This window comes from Scyliorhinus torazame, chromosome 30, assembly GCF_047496885.1.
Source record: "Scyliorhinus torazame isolate Kashiwa2021f chromosome 30, sScyTor2.1, whole genome shotgun sequence".
Lineage (NCBI taxonomy): Eukaryota > Metazoa > Chordata > Chondrichthyes > Carcharhiniformes > Scyliorhinidae > Scyliorhinus > Scyliorhinus torazame.
This window is the reverse complement of record NC_092736.1, coordinates 23,823,215-23,840,298: the sequence shown is the minus strand read 5'-3', so window position 1 is coordinate 23,840,298 and position 17,084 is coordinate 23,823,215. Positions and strand designations below refer to the sequence as shown.

Genomic DNA, 17,084 nt, shown 5'->3' with positions numbered 1-17,084 from the left:
TTCACACACAGGGTCCTTGTCTTTGCAGACAGAAGGAGCATATTCACACATTGCACCTCTTTCACCTGAACAAAAGCATGGGAAACAGCCACTCCCTGGTTCATTCTCCATGGCAATGCCTTAACCAATCAGAGTCGACCTGACTGGTTTGAAATTTAATAACTTGGCAATTGACTGTTCCCTGCTGCATTCTCCATGGCAACACCTCTACCAAACAGATCTTTTCGTGCAGTGTAAGCTGTTGTTCCCTTTACTGTCGGTAATCTTGTGATCTGTCCTGAATAAGCACAAGGCAAAACGTTTAGACAGAATGTCTATTTTTTCAGCAATATTCATAGAATTGTTACCGCACAAGAGGACATTTGGCTTGTCCTGTTCATGCTGGCTGTCTGAAGGTGCAATTTATCTAGTGCCATTTGTCCACTTTCACCCCTTCTTCCTTTTCAGATAACAATCCAATACCCTCTTGAATGCCTCAATTGATCCTCCCCCGATCATATTCTCAGGCAGTGCATTCCAGATCCTACTTTCCTCCTGTACGTCTACTTTCAGGGCTTCGAAATCGAATTAAGAAAGGTAGGATAATTTTCACAAAGGAAACACCTGGACTGCACATAAAAGATATTATTTGAACTGGAAAAAACATGTTTAAATTAATTCTGTACAAATCAGGTTTCCCTGATTGTAAAACTCAACATCACTGTCAATCACGAGAACACCACCACTTGCAAGTCCCCCCCCCACCGCCCCCACGCCCAAGTCACACACCATCCTGACTTGCAAATATATCAACCGTCCTTTCACTGTCGCTGGGTCAAAATCCTGGAACTCCCTCCCTAACAGCACTGTGCGTGCACCTACACCACACAAACTGCAGCGATGCAAGAAGGCAGCACGGTAGCATAGTGGTTAGCATTGTGGCTTCACAGCACCAGGGTCCCAGGTTCCATCACCAGCTGGGTCACTGTCTGTGCAGAGTCTGCACGTTCTCCCCATGTTTGCGTGGGTTTCCTACGGGTGCTCCAGTTTCCTCCCAGAGTCCAAAGACGTGCAGGTTAGGTGGATTGGCCACGTTAAATTGCCCTTAGTGTCCAAAAAGGTTAGGAGGGGTAATTGGGTTACGGGGATAGGGTGGAAGTGAGGGCTTAAGTGGGTCGGTGCAGACTCGATGGGCCGAATGGCCTCCTTCTGCACTGTATGTTCTATGTTCTATAAGGAAGCTCACCACCACCTCCTCAAAGGCAATTAGGGATGGGCAATAAATTCTGGCCTAATGAGCGATGCTCTCATCATGTGAAAGAATAAAGAAAAGGTATTTAACCATCCTTTCATTCACTGCCTCTTTCAGCTCTTTCCTGCCACCTGGTGGTTTAATCACAAACATAAAAGCCTGTTCTTCTGCATGCAATTGTGAATAAGGGGTGAATAATTACATAAATGTAATTCAATGTGCATGCACAGATCCATTGTTTAGATATTTGTTGCAAGTCACCTCTCCTTGTGCAGTGGGTAACTCATGCACCCCTCAATTTTAAAATTCTCTTCCGTCCATGTCTCTCATCCCTATCTCTGTAACCTCTCCTGCAACCTTCCAGGATAATTGGGTGGAATTCTCCATTGGCCGACGGCCACAGTAGCCCCCTACGGGGTGCGGGGCAGGGGCCTCAGAGGTACTGTTGGCAGGGGAGGTGCCAGCCAATGGTACCACTGGCATCAGGGGCAGACACCAGGGCCAGAGCCCCCATGAAAATTTTAAAAATGAAAATCGCTTATTGTCACAAGTAGGCTTCAAATGAAGTTACTGTGAAAAGCCCCTAGTCACCACATTCCGGCGCCTGTTCAGGGAGGCCGGTACGGGAATTGTACCCGCGCTGCTGGCCTTGTTCTGCTTTACAATCCAGCTGTGCCAAACCAGCCCCTAATAATAAACTTTTACTGTCACCAAGTATGAAGTTACTGGAGTCCGGGGGTTGGGGGGGGGGGGGGGGGGGGGGGGAAGTCGGGGGTGGGGGGGGGGAGTTCGGGGGGTGGGGAGAGAGTCGGGGGTGGGGGAGTCGGGGGATGGGCAGGTGTCCAGGGGTTGGGGGTGGGGGAAATCGGGGGTGGGGGGAGTTTGAGGGTGGGGGGAGTCAGGTTGGGGGTGGCAGGGGGAGTCGGTGGTGGTAGGGAGTCGGGGGAGGTGGGGGGAAGAGTCGGGGGTGGGGGGGAAATCAAGGTGGGGGGAGTCAGGGAGTAGGGGGAGTCCGGGTGGGGGTGTTGAGGGGAGTCAGGGGGTTGGGGAGAGTCGTGGGTGGGAAGAGTCGGGGTGTGGGGGGGAGTCAGGGTGGAGGGGGCCGGGGGGAGTCGGGGGTGGGGGTGGAACCGGGGTGTGGGGGGAGAGTCAGGGTGGGGATGTTGGGGGGTGGGGGCAGTCGGGGGCTGGGGGAGAGTCAGGGAGGTGGGGGGAGTCAGGGTGGAGGGAGTAGGGGGAGTCCGGGTAGGGGTGGTAGGGGGAGTCGGGGGGTTGGGGGGAGTCGGGGGTTGGGGAGAGTCGGGGCTGGGGAGAGTCGGGGCTGGGGAGAGTCGGGGTGTGGGGGGAGTCAGGGTGGGCGGGGTTGGGGGGAGACGGGGTGGGGGTGGAGTCGAAGGGGTGGGGAGAGTCAGGGTGGGGGAGTCGGGGGTGGGGGGGGGAGTCGGGGTATGGGGGAGTCAGGGTGGGGGTGTCGGGGGAGTCAGGGATGGGGGGAGTCGGGGTATGGGGGGAGTCAGGGTGGGGGTGTTGGGAGTCGGGGGTGGGGGGAGTCGGGGGGGTTGGGGAGAGTAGGGATGTGGGGGGGTCGGGGTGGGGGTGGAGTCAAGGTGGTGGTGGGGGAAGACAGGGTGGGGGTGTCGGGGGAGTAGGCGTGGGGGTAAGTCAGGGTATGGGGGGAGTCAGGGTGGGGTGGGGGGGAGTCAGGGTGGGGGGTCGGGGAGTCGGGGGTGGGGGGAGTCAGGATGGGGTGTCGGGGTGGGGTGGGGGGAGTCAGGGTGGGGGGGGTCGGGGGTGGAGTCAAGGGGGTGGGGGAAGTCAGGGTGGGGGGGGGAGACAGGGTGGGATGGGGGGGTTGGGGGAGTCTGGGATGGGGGGTTGGGGGAGTCGGGGGTATGGGGAGAGTCAGGGTGGTGTGGGGGGAGTCAGGGTGGGATGGGGGGGTTGGGGGAGTCTGGGATGGGGGGTTGGGGGAGTCGGGGGTGGGGGGGGAGTCGGGGTATGGGGAGTCGGGGGGAGTCAGGGTAGGGGTGGGGGGGGAGACAGGTTTGGGGAGTCGGGGGTTGGGGGGGAGTCAGGATGGGAGTGTCGTGGGGTTGGGGGAGTCTGTGTGGGGGTGTCGGGGGCTTGGGGGAGTCAGGGGTGGGGGGGGTTGGGGGTGGAGTCAGGGTGGGGGTGTTGGGGAATCGGGGGTTGGGGGGGCCCACCGGCCCCGCCTTCCAGTCCCGCCCACACCAGCCTGGCCCAGCCCACCGGCAAAGTGCGCGCACGCGCGGCCCGCGACCGGAAGCCCCTATCCGTCACTTCCTCCGTGTTGTCATGGCGCCCGAGGCCTACTGAGCTGTCAGCGTTGCCTGGGCTGAATCTGGAGTTGTTTCCTCTCCATCGATGCCACCGCGGGTGTTCGACTGCAGGAGGTGAGTTCCTCCCCAGCCTGTGCTGGGGCGGGGAGGAGGTAGATGAGGCCACGAGGCGTCCACCGGGGAGCGGAGGCGCGAGGATCCCGGGCCCGGCGGCGAGGCCTCACGCTTCCCCTAGGCGCAGACTCAGTTTGTGGGATCTTGCTGTGCGCATTGCGGGGGATAGGGTAGGAGGGGGGGGCGGGGGCCGCTGCAGTTTTTGCCTCGGGGCTGTTTCAATCCCAAATCTTTCTCTCTCTGCAGAGTAAAGTCAAAGGACCTCGGGGCTGGGGTTCAGAAGCCTCAAGAATGAGCACCCAGGTAAAGGAATAAGATCATCTTTGTGAGGGAAGCAGAGTCTTGTGTTCCACTGGTTTATACATTGACCTTTTTTTTTCTGTTTCCAGTACAGTATCCTATTCAAACAAGAGCATGGTGAGTAACTCTTCCTGTGAATGGAAAGGGAAACAATACCTGGAGTTTGGGAGAGAATAGATATGGACACCTCAGCTAATCCCTGCACTAAAGGGGAACAAATGCTAAAAATCAAATTGATCGACTAAAGCATGCATTAAAAAAGCGCATTATATCACATCTTTCATGATTTATTTCCGTACAATTCGTCCCCCACACAAATGACCGCGACCACAGCATTTCTGACAGTTCAAATGCACCAGTACCTGATTGTTTTTATCTGTTTGTATGGGAGGGGATGTTATAAGCATTAGCTCGACAATTCAATGCTTCGATTCTAGTGCTTCGACTCTGCTTCAGGGCTCTCTCTCCTCGCTTGCTCGCAAACCTGCTGAGTGGATGCTGGACATCTGAAATTTAAGAAAAAGCCTTTTGCTTTTATTTTAGCTTGAAGGTTGACCTACGTAAAGGGTGAGACATGCAAGTTATGAAGTTACAAGAGGAAATAAAGTTGAATCTTAAAGTTATACATTAAATATTACACACAGATAATGACAGTTTATTAGCAAAGATTAACTGAATGCCGATTCAAATATAAGAGCAAGACGGTCGGGTATTAAGACCAGTACTTGAGTCTACCTTAAAACATTATGAGCTCCCACAGACCGAAATGTGGTGGGTTTTAGTGATGTTGATTGAAGCATAATTATTGGCCAAGGCATTGGGTTTTCTACATAGTATGATCAACCAATCAATCTTAATATTTCTTGGTTTGCTCAGGGACTGTATCTCACTCTGACTGGAATGACCTGCCCTGGCACACACCCTTTATTTTGATGACTTGCTTTTTGCTCTTGCTGTTTCACATATCACCACTAACTGTGTGCTGCCCAGCTTTTCATCGTCACATTTCAGACTTTTGAACTTAGATGCTATTTCTTGATTGGTTCCAAACTGCTTCCAGTCGGGAAGTAGCCATTTCTCATCGTCCGAAGGCAAGGGAAGTTTGAACTGTTCTGCTGAATCTTCATGGATGCAAACTCCAATGATCCTGAGGTCCGATTGAGAGATCTTGTGGCATTATTTTGTATCTGAAGCTGCAGTGTGTAACATAATAGGTTGGTCACATTTACAGTCACTTGGCAGTACAGAACTTGAATATTACTGAAAAGAGGCATATGGTTGAAGTTTTTGGCCTTGTGCTCACCAGGACAAACACAAAAATACCAAATTTCAGAGGACCACAGCAATTTATACTGCCAGAGAAAAGAGTGCTGATTAGTTGTCAAGTTCTTTTTTATAAATTTAGAGTAGCCAAATATTTTTTTCCCAATTGAGGGGCAATTTAGCGTAGCCAATCCACCTAACCTGCACTTTGGGTTGTGGGGGTGAAACCCACGCAGACGTGGGGAGAATGTGCAAACTCCACACGGACAGTGACCCAGGTCCGGAATTCGATCCCATGTCCTCAGTGCTGCAGTCCCAGTGCTAACCACTGCGCCACATGCCGCCCATTATTGGTTGTCAAGTTGACTGTGATTGGCTGATTCATTGCCATGTAGAAAGCAATGGGGAAATTATGGTCTCCCCAAGCTCCCGGTAATTCAAAAAATGATGACCGTATAAATTAATTTCTTATAAGATATGCCTTTGACCTTAATTGTTTCAAATAATCCATCAGTATGATCAGACCAATATTAAGTTCTTATCAGCTATTTCATTGTTTTTCCAATTTCTGTTTAAAAATACTGACATCAATGATCTGGAATCCACATTACCATCAAATATCCCCAAAAGTATATTCAATTTATTTATTTTTAGAAAATGGAAGTTTCCTGACTCTTCAGATTTTGTGATCCATTCAGCCATTTACACCAATGATTTGGATTTTGTTTATTCTCCTGCGAGCAACTCAACAGATCATTAAGTATATGAAAAGAAAAGAAAATACATAATAGGGCAACACAAGGTACACAATGTAACTACATAAATAGTGGCATCGGGTGAAGCACTCAGGGGTGTCGTGTTAATCAGGTCAGCCCATAAGAGGGTCATTTAGGAGTCTGGTGACAGTGGGGAAGAAGCTGTTTTTGAGTCTGTTCGTGCGTGTTCTCAGACTTTTGTATCTCCTGCCCGATGGAAGAAGTTGGAAGAGTGAGTAAGCCGGGTGGGAGGGGTCTTTGATTATGCTGCCCGCTTTCCCCAGGCAGCGGGAGGTGTAGATGGAGTCAATGGATGGGAGGCAGGTTCGTGTGATGGACTGGGCGGTGTTCACGACTCTCTGAAGTCTCAATGAATAGCTGAGGAAGGTAAAGATTCACATTAACATTCAGCAATTAACCGCTGGCTCTTGTTTCTTGAAAGCTCATGAAGACTCTATCTGGTCTGTGGCTTGGGGAAAGAGTGACAAGGATATCTCAGAGACCATAGTGACCGGATCGCTGGATGACCTTGTTAAAGTCTGGAAATGGTGGGTGTAGAATATTTCAACTTGTGGAACTTCGAACTTTGCTTTGATTGCCGTAAATGCAAATTTCAGCATTCTGAGAGCAAACTGCTTCTAATGATTTATTTAAAAAAGAACACTGGCAGTGTGAGTGTTACAAAAGTTTTTTAAAACTTTGTCTGCTTTGGTACCTTTTCCCTGCGATCCATACCTGGGGAAATTTGTTGTAGCTCAGAACCTTCTACCAAACCCATGTCAACACGGTGTTACAAATATTCATTCCTGCTGATCGCAGGGTGAAATACGTCAAATTGGAGCATTGCTGTGTGATTGGTTTGGTCTGTGCATGACCAATGACTCCTTGTTATTTTTGAATTCTCAGATAGTCGAGGTTCCAGGTATCCCAGTAACTCTTACAATTTCTGCACTGGGGTGGTCAGTTTGAAATTCTTCCAAGGGAGGGGAGTTAATTTAACATTTCCACCACAAACCTTAGAATATTATCACAGGACTGGGTTAAGACATTAGAGAGAGACAGAATAGCATTCACCTCAAGTTCCTTAATACCTTTGATTAACAAAAGCCCATCGATCTTAAGATTTAGATGAAAAATTGATCCAGCGTCCATTGTCATTTGCAAAAGAGTCCAGGAGCCTTTTGTGTGTGAAATATTTCCTAAATTTACTCCTGAAAGTTTAAATTTAAAGTTTTATGTTTTAAACCTGGGGTGAATTGGTGAAAGTTTAAGATATTGAGGGGAACAAGTAGGGTACATGGAGAGAATTTATTTCCACTGCTTGAGGTCTCTAGGACTAGGTTTCATAGAATCATTTCTGGAGTATTGGACTGGGCGGCACGGTAGCACAGTGATAATTATTACTGTATACTTTGACCAGGTATAAGAAATGTACGGGAGACCTTCTATTCTTGGGTTTTGCCTGAGTTTCATGCATCTCTTTTGGTACAGGGCGGATGAGAAGCTCGAGCTCCAGTGGACTCTAGAGGGACACCAACTGGGAGTCGTGTCGGTTGACATTAATCACACTGGCACTACTGCAGCTTCCAGTTCCCTGGATGCACATATCCGCCTTTGGGATTTAGAGTCAGGCAAACAGATTAAGTCTTTGGATGCTGGGCCAGGTAATACATTTACAACTCACTTCAATGATTCACTGCTACTTACATTTGGTGACTACAACTTGTATAGCTTTTTTTAAATAAATTTTTTATTGGATTTTTGAACAGCGTATATTTACAACTTGTATAGCTAATGATGTATCGACTGAATTCTAATGATTGGTGCATATTTTTGCTGAATTCAATCAATTGGCTTTGGGTGAATATAATTTGCAGTCGTTTCTGGAATTGACTTTTTAAAAATAAATTTGGAGTGCCCAATTCTTTTTTTTTCCAATTAAGGGGCAAGTTAGCGTGGCCAATCCACATTCCCTGCACATCTTTGGGTTGTGGGGGTGAGACCCACGCAGACACGAGGAGAATGTGCTAATTCCACATGGACAGTGATCCTGGGCTGGAACCGAACCCGGGTCCTTGGCGCCGTGAGGCAGCAGTGCTAACCACTGCGCCACCGTGCCGCCTTTCCTGGAATTGATTTTAATACTGAAGTGGGTTTATCCTAATTGCCTGTATACCTGTGCCCCCTTCAGTAGTCATTTCAAGCATTTGGCACCACCCCCCTCGCCACCCAGTAGAGGTCAGCACGCATCCAGTGTAAGGTATGGAGTATACCACCAGTGATGTTATCTTGCAAAGTATTCCTGCATTTAAAAGAAGCAAAACTTCAAATTCAAATTAGTTCAAAAATTGTTTGACCATCTTAATTCTCCAAATTTGTTTTTTTCGGGGTGGGGATCTAAATGGAGGATTCCAAGGTAGTGAACCAAGTGATGAGTGAACGCAGCCAACAAAACCTGATCGGTAAATGTTTAAAATCTCAATGAACGATAAGCGATAGTCATACAGGCCTACGTATTCTGTGAGGAATTGGAAATTGGTTCAGTATTCTCTGCAGTAATGTGGAAAAATATATCCCTTGTTTAAATTTGGGAGCCAGGAGTTAGTTCTTAGTTGTAAATTGGGAATGAATTCACGGTTTGCCATGTAATCATAGAATTTACAGTGCAAAAGGAGGCCATTTGGCCCATCGAGTCTGCACCAGCTCTTGGAAAGAGCATCCTACCCAAGCCCACACCTCCACCCTATCCCCATAACCCAGTAACCCCACCCAACATTAAGGGCAATTTTGGACACTTAAGGGCAATTTAGCATGGCCAATCCACCTAACCTGCACATCTTTGGACTGTGGGAGGAAACCGGAGCATCCGGAGGAAACCCACGCACACACGGGGAGAATGTGCAGACTCCGCACAGACAGCGACCCAAGCCGGGAATCGAACCTGGGACCCTGGAGCTGTGAAGCAATTGTGCTAACCACTATGCTACCGTGCTGCCCTGGTAATCTTCCACCTTCACGCAAGTGGGCAATCTGGTCCAGGATAGACTGGGCTAAACTCCAGTGAGCTGTTGGTGAACCGGAGAGGAATGAATGACTGGCTCATTGTATCACTGGCATCCAAATGAGCGAGGGTAGGGTCCGATCTGTGACTGCATTTTTTTTCCCCATGTTTGTTTCGCTCTGTATTTTTATTTTTTTTCCCCTTGGTCTGAGTTCACTCCTCCTGTTTTTCCCCCTCCTGTCTTGCTCTGCATCTCCTTGTCCCTGCCCCCAAGCTTGTTCAAACTTTGCAGTTAGGTCGGCGGGAACACCAAACCAAAATGTCGATTCTCTAGCTTTCTTTCCAGTGAGATTATTTTGCTTCATTGATTGTGTTGTTTAATGCTGTGTGTTAACCAGCCTAACGCTGTAGTTTTAATGAACTCTTTCATTCTGTTTCAGTTGATGCCTGGTCTGTGGCCTTCTCTCCAGACGGCAGGTTTTTGGCAACAGGGAGTCACTTGGGGAAAGTTAATATCTTTGGCGTTGAAAGTGGAAAGAAAGAATCTTCCTTGGATACAAGAGGAAAATTCATCCTCAGTATTGCATATGTAAGAAACTAGAGGTGTAATTTTATTCACTGTTTTGCTTGTCGTCCTGCACTGAGGGAGGATTAAATACCGCTCTGGTAAAGAATGTGTTTGTCTTCGATTTAGGTCTGCTGGCTGTTCTCTTTGATTCAGCTTTATTAGTTTCTCCTGGGAGTGGACCAGATATCCTCTACAGTCATGAGTATGGCTCCCATTATCTAGTCATGTGATGGCATGATCTGGGGCCATTAATATTAAAAATATGATACTCTATGAAGCGATTGGACTCGGTGGTCTCCCCCCCCCCGCCCCCCTTTCTGCCTAGATAATCGCCTCCAGAACCACTACCCACTGAAATGCCTCTGCTCCTCCTATTTTGTGTATCTGATTTTCAGAGCTGACCATGAACTGCTTGTGTCTTCAGCTGCCTTGGCCTTAAATTCTGAAATGCGCAGAAGCTCTCCATCTCTCCTCATTTAAGACGCTCCTTCAAATCTACTCGTTTTCACCTATCCTAATATCGCCTGCTGTGACTGCAGTCGGGGTTTGTTTGATGATGGTGCTGGGAAGCATAGTGAGACACTTTGCCACATTAAACGTGCTGTAGGAATGCAAGTTGTCGCATGCTTCAATCTCTCGCCTGTAACCACGTGACATTCTCCGGTATTCTGGGAGACAGCTGATTAACACTTGAATGAGACCAGATAGGAAGCATCAAATTGCTTCATTTGATTGTCAGTAAATGACCTTCTAGAGTAACAGTTGTAATTTTTACCTGCCTTCCTTAACACGGTCAAAGTGAATGATCGATAACAAGTAGGCATGAGCAATTAGCAATGCCTGCATCCCATAAACAAATTTTTAAAAACACATGCTCTCATCTGCTGGCTGGACAGGGAGGTAACTGTTTGACCTCAACCCTAGCCCTGTTGGGGATTGTCAATAAAAACTTAAACAGCATTGCGCTTGCAGAGAGCCAGCAGATACATGACAGGCCATGTGGTCTCCATCTGTGCTGGAACCATTCTATGATTTCTTATGTCCTTGTATATATATATTTTTTTTTTTTTCCATTTTCCATCATATTTTATTATAATCCATTTAATTATGCATCTTCAGCCTTGTTGAAGCAGTATGTCAGACAACACTTCCCACAGTATTGCCTGTTGAAGTGACTGGCCATGAACACACCAGCACCACACTCTTCAGAAGGACATTCACGCCGCAGACGATAGATTTTTCCATATTCATCGACCTTGTAATATTTAAGGACAGCAAGCTTGACCACCTTCCTCTTATGCTGGTTTTTCTTTGGTGTGGTGTAAGACTTCTTCCTCTTCTTGGCACCACCACGGAGTCTCAATACAAGGTGCAAAGTTGACTCCTTTTGGATGTTGTAATCAGAGAGTGTACGGCCATCCTCCAACTGTTTTCCAGCAAAGATCAGTCGCTGCTGATCAGGGGGAATACCTTCTTTGTCCTGAATCTTAGCCTTTACATTTTCAATAGTATCTGAGGGCTCAACCTCGAGGGTTATCGTTTTCCCCGTGAGGGTTTTCACAAAGATCTGCATTTTCAGATCCTATCCACCCAATCCTCGCCCGAAAAGGTCAGCCATGTCCTTGTATATTGCTTGATATCTGATGGGGTTGAATTCAATTAACGAGCTTCAGTGAATCATAAACTGATTGTGCCTAGTATATGTTGCTCTGTACAGAATGTGGGAACAGATGTGTGAATCAGTAGTTTTTATCCCCTGCCCGCTCCCCCAACAAAATATGTTGATTCACGTCATAAGACATAAAACCTTGTATTCATTGCAGAGTCCTGATGGGAAGTACCTCGCCAGTGGTGCTATAGATGGTATCATCAACATTTTTGATATTGCAACTGGAAAACTGCTGCATACGCTGGAAGGTAAAATAGTCGAATTGTGCAGAGGCTGTAAGGAAACCAGTTCACTAGCACAGTGTGTAATCACTGCACCAATGCAGCATTTTGGAACATGATGGACTGGCCTGGATGAGTGCAGCTCCAACAACATTCAAAAAGTGCACCCCCCAGGACAAAGCAGCTTGATCGACATCCCACCCTTAATCATTCACTCCCTCCATCACTGGCACACGGTGGCAGCAATATGTACCATCTATAAAATGGACCGCAACCCGCCCAGCGTCCTTCAACAGCACGTTTCAAACCTGCAACCTCTACCATCTAGAAGGATATGAGCAATAGATGCATGGGGACACCATTGCCTGCAGGTTCCACTCCAAGCCACTCACCATCTTGACTATATTATGTATTTATTTTATTTAAATTTTTTCCAATTAAGGGGCAATTTAGCGTGGCCAATCCACCTACCCAGCACATCTTTGGGTTGTGGGGGTGAGACCCACGCAGACACAGGGAGAATGTGCAAACTTCACACAGACAGTGACCCGGGGCCTTGGCGCCATGAGGCAGAACCACTGTGTCACTCTGCACAGTCACTTTCCCTGAAAAATCCAGTGATGTTAGCAGAAATTCCACCTCCATCACTGTGAAGTGGTGTTGCAATGGACTGCAGTGTTCTCAACTGGGCATTCACACTGTGGAGCCGGGGTAGTGTCATCAAGCTGACCAACCCGCCACTAATGGATGTTAAGGGACACCTAGACAGGAAGCTAATGATCACTAAAATAATATCCACTTAATGTTTGCATACAACAAATTAAAAATGAGATAGACACACGGAGTAAAGATAGAGACTAAAACAGTCTCTGACCAACCTGCTCTGACTCCACTTCAAGGCTTGACAATGACTGTGATTGTGTGTGTGTGTGGGGGGGGTTATTAATCACATTGCCACTAAAAACCCTCTGTACACGATTGAACAAGATTTAATCTCTTAAGTGTTTCTAGTCGTGATCGGGAAAGTTGAAATTCTCACTGATTTTAATTCCAGGTTCTACCTTGGGGCAGGGTGGTAGAGGTCATGTCCACCGCACAGACTGTGGCGAAGCCCAGAGAGACGGACCTCAATTTTGGGATTTCCTCGCTAATCTGTGCCTGCCTGGGTAACGATGGCGAATACCAGCGGTTTGCAGTCGAACCACCCCCATAAGTTCCAGTCCATTGTTCCAGAGTCACAGATGGTGTGTGATGAAATATTAGGAAAAGAGGGAGAATAGCTTGGAAGAGAGTTTCCCTGGGAAGGAATAGTGATTGCTTCTTCTCTTCTGCCCCCCCAACCACCACCACCCACACACACACCACAGCAGCTCAGTGTACTGAGGGGCAATACAAAATCACCTCTGCTTTGAGTATATTGTGTGTTAATTATGGGAGAGAAATGGCAGTTAGAACTTCAGTTCCTCTGAGCTGGTTAATTTTGAGGCAGATTACTTGTCATGTTTTGTCAGTTGGGTTTTCCCAGACCATTACCCTGAAGATTCTAGTTTAATATTTAGTCTCCAGTGTGCCAGTGACCTCCATAGTAATCCTACAGTGCCGAAGGCGAACATTCAGCCCATCGAGTCTGCACAGACCCTCTGAAAGAGCACCCTACCACCCTAGGCTCACTGCCGTAAACCCGTAACCCCACCTAATGAGCACTAAGGGACAATTTACCATGGCCAATCCACCCAACCGGCACATCTTTGGACTGTGGGAGGAAACCGGAGCTCCCGGAGGAAACCCACGGAGATACTGGGAAAAGGTGCAAACTCTACAGAGTCACCACCCAAGGCTGGAATTGAACCCGGTTCCCTGGCATTGTGAGGCAGCAGCGCTAACCATTATGCCACCGCTGCTGGATCTCCTTTCCAAACCTAATCTGTTTTATGCTTTTCACTATTCACCCGGGGGAATCTTGATTCAACTGCCGCCCAGGCAGACACCCCTCAATCTTTCATCCCTCTAAAGCATCCTACCTACCTTACTTGACTGGTTTTCTTTGTTGTAGACTCATTGAAAATTAAATATCTTCGATTCCTGCACATCTTTATTTTTTAATCATTCAATTCTTTGACTTTCAGGTCACGCCAAGCCAATTCGATCTCTGACTTTCTCTCCAGACTCTCAGCTTCTAATTACAGCCTCTGATGACGGTTACATCAAGATTTATGATGTGTAAGAGACGTCATTACAATTGTTTCATTTGACTTCAGCAGCCCTGGTCCATTGCAGTTAATATAATTCATCTGATTTTTCCTATAGCCAACACGCCAGTCTTGCTGGTACCCTAAGCGGCCACGGATCCTGGGTACTGAGTGTGGCTTTCTGCCCAGATGACGCGCATTTTGTATCCAGGTAATTGTGGAATAAATGCTCTTAATTTTGAAATGCTACTTGTAACTCCCAAGACCTGAAATTGTGGTGTGACACCAGCAAACCAAGACTTAAAACAGAAACTCCCCCCTCTGCCATTTCAGTGGGCCATCAGTTTAAAATGAATGGTCAGGAGAATTTGAGACTAGCTTTGTTGGTGCACTATTATTTAATTGAGCAGTTTCACGGCGCAAGTGTACTACCGAATTCTAAAGATGTAATTTATAATGCTATTCAGTTGACCTCGAGAACAGTAATTAGATCAGATACATGACTGCAGTACAATCTTACCCTTGCTTTTACCGTGAGAGTAGCACTTGTTTGTTTCTTGTGCCATGTAGAAAAGACCAATGGGAAAGTTACCTGCCTTACACTGAGGGCAGTGAGATGGCCTGCTTGAGGCCTTTGCCAATTTCCCAATTAAACATGTCAGACAATATGTGAAAACGACTGTGCAGGGGGCAGGGTCAAGGTGAGACTCTGGCCTTGAGAGGGAGAGCTTAACCTAAAGTTAGATCTTCCTCACAATATGACCAAGATCAGAAATGCGGGGGGGGGGGGGGTTCTGTATGTGCGCACCTACCATTTCACTATGCCTAGGCTGTGCTATATTTTTAAGTTTTTATACTCCGTTCTGATAAAATTAATTTCAAGATAAATGTGTGAAAATGCAATATTATTTGTATTACTTTTTTTCACTTTATAATTGGGGTGCTGACTTTAGTCTTGCAGTACAGGAGGCCATTCAACTCACAATGCCAGTGCTAGCTCTTTAAAATAACTACACAATTAGTCCGACTCCCCTCCCTCCTTGATTTCACTTGATTTGAGTTGAAGAAAAATATTGTTTGTAACCAGCTGCTTCTATTCTGCCTCAGCTCTTCTGACAAAAGTGTAAAGGTTTGGGATGCTAGCTCAAGAAGTTGTGTGCACACATTCTTCGATCACTTGGACCAGGTAAGCTATCATAATCTGCCAGTGGACAGTTTTAGCCACATTCTGAGTAGTACTTTTGTTCCTCTGCTGTTCTAAAATGCTTCACTAAATAGATCTTTTAAGTAAAAGCATTTTGCATTTCCAAACAGGTCTGGGGTGCTAAATACAATGGGAATGGATCCAAAATAGTCTCTGTTGCAGATGATCGGGAGATACATATTTACGACTGCCCCATCTGAGGTTTTCTTCCATTATTCCCAATAAAAACCTGCTTCCAAGGTTCTCCATTCACAAGTACGGACTGGTGCCTCTCTGAAAATGCGTGAAAGCCAATAATCTGCTTTTTATGATGACTGAAATATGCAGAGTATTGAGAAACCAAAGGAGCCATCATGAAGTCTTGTTTGGATTAGATAAATAATTCCAGGTTTCATTTTAATTTGTGGTTTTTCCCATCTAAGGAACTTTTATTGTATTTTGAGTTGATGTTTTACCCCTTTTGTGTAAGGTGTATTATTGGTTCTATTTTTGAAGTTGCTCAAATAAACCTGGTTTTCTAAACATGGCCGTAGCCTGATTTAATGCACATGGGACCATGCCCCAAGAGGAACATTAGCTGATGAGCTGATTTACACTGTTACAAGGATAAATTTTTCAACGCCACTTAGCTCTGTGTTCTTGGTCTGAAGCTTGGATTACTTACAGAAAACTAATTGGTGAAACTTCCATCTAAAGACCATCATGATTGTCTGTAATGTTAGCCCCCCCGCACTGAGGATTTACCCACTCCTCCCATCCACACACTGCATGCTGTCTTCCAATACAACTCTGTTCCTTCATCAAAGTCATTAATATTTTGAAAAGCTAAGGCTCCCATACAGACCACTGGGGAACACCACTTGCCACATAGAACATAGCACAGAACAGGCCCTTCGGCCCTCGATGTTGTGCCGAGCATTGTCCGAAACCAAGATCAAGCTATCCCACTCCGTCATTCTGGTGTGCTCCATGTGCCTATCCAATAACCGCTTGAAAGTTCCTAAAGTATCCGACTCCACTATCTCAGCAGGCAGTCCATTCCACACCCTAACCACTCTGAGTAAAGAACCTACCTCGCACATCCCTCCTATATCTCCCACCCTGAATCTTATAGTTATGCCCCCTCGTAACAGCTACATCCACCCGAGGAAATAGTCTCTGAACGTCCACTCTATCTATCTCCCTCACCACCTTATAAACCTCTATTAAGTCGCCTCTCATCCTCCTCCGCCAATCAGGCAGAAAACCTTGGGTGGGATTCTCCGGTCCGCCAGCTGTGTTTTCCTGGGCCCTCGCCAGCAGTGGGATTCTCCGTTCCCGCCACCTGCCAATGGGATTCCGTATTGTGGCCAACCCACAATGCTGGCGCAACGGAGAATCCTGCCAGCGGTAAGTCCTGCTAGCCAATTAGCAACCCATGTCACGTGGTTACCTACAATTCCACACACTTTCATTAATAACCTCTTACATGGAGCTTTATTCACCCCCATGTAAATTTTCCCCTTTTCTAAAAGGTTAGTTGCATTAAAAATATCAACTAGATTAGTCAAACCTGTCATATCTTTCACAAATTCATATGGACACCCTTCAATCAACTGCCCAAATTCTCTCTCTCCCTGATAATTCCATTAACTTCCGCACTGAACTAACAGGTGTCATTTTTGCTTCCTCTCTTGTACTTTCACCACTATGGTGGTGGCCATAAGGTCCTGCAGCTTTGTCTATTTTGACGGCCATTATTTTCTCCATGTGTAAGAATTACGTTAAGTTAACTAAGCTCCTCTTTTGACTCGCGTTTCTATTTCCTTGCATTGAAAACAGTACAAACTATTATTTTAACATGTTTGCCATTTTCTTAAACTTTGTAATTTGACCTGTATCTTACAGGTTCTTTTTAAATTCATTCATGGGATATGGGCATCGCTGGCAGGGCAAGAATTATTCCCAGGGCAGCACGGTGCTGCAGTGGTTAGCACTGATGCCTCACCTTGCCGAGGACCCGGGTTCAATCCTGACCCCGGGTCACTGTCCATGTGGAGTTTGCACATTCTCCTTGTTTCAGTGTGGGTCTCATCCCCTCAACCCAAAGGGGTGTGCAGGGTAGGTGAATTGGCTATACTAAATTGCCCCTTAATTGGAATTTAAAAAAAAAAAATCCCAATCCCTAGTTGCTGGCTGAACTGCTGCAGTTGGTGGTGAAGATGCACCACCCCCAGTATTAATTGAGTTCCATGATTTTGATCCAGAATCAATAAAAGAGCAGCAATAT

General features: G+C 46.8%; 2 protein-coding genes across 2 annotated transcripts; one reads left to right on the top strand and one right to left on the bottom strand.

The window, feature by feature from the left end:
- Positions 1–3,516: 3,516 nt before the first annotated feature.
- On the top strand, positions 3,517–15,171 carry skic8 (SKI8 subunit of superkiller complex). The gene is made up of 11 exons (XM_072492979.1): positions 3,517–3,645; positions 3,892–3,948; positions 4,035–4,062; positions 6,406–6,511; positions 7,455–7,627; positions 9,405–9,553; positions 11,356–11,449; positions 13,549–13,642; positions 13,730–13,822; positions 14,719–14,797; positions 14,926–15,171. Exons 2-11 carry the CDS (start codon positions 3,937–3,939, stop codon positions 15,013–15,015), a joined length of 918 nt encoding a protein of 305 aa, XP_072349080.1. The 5' UTR covers positions 3,517–3,645; positions 3,892–3,936; the 3' UTR covers positions 15,016–15,171.
- Positions 10,590–11,166, bottom strand: LOC140404440 (ubiquitin-ribosomal protein eS31 fusion protein-like). Its single transcript, XM_072492980.1, has one exon. The coding sequence runs from the start codon at positions 11,103–11,105 to the stop codon at positions 10,638–10,640; it is 468 nt and encodes a 155-aa protein (XP_072349081.1). The 5' UTR covers positions 11,106–11,166; the 3' UTR covers positions 10,590–10,637.
- Positions 15,172–17,084: the final 1,913 nt, after the last annotated feature.

Coding starts and splice junctions, on each gene's coding strand:
- LOC140404440 (XM_072492980.1), bottom strand. CDS start 11,105: ATGCAGATCTTTGTGAAAACCCTCACGGGGAAAACGATAACCCTCGAG.
- skic8 (XM_072492979.1), top strand. Junction 7,628..9,404: donor GTCTTTGGATGCTGGGCCAG/GTAATACATTTA, acceptor ATTCTGTTTCAG/TTGATGCCTGGTCTGTGGCC. Junction 13,643..13,729: donor TACATCAAGATTTATGATGT/GTAAGAGACGTC, acceptor TTTTTCCTATAG/CCAACACGCCAGTCTTGCTG.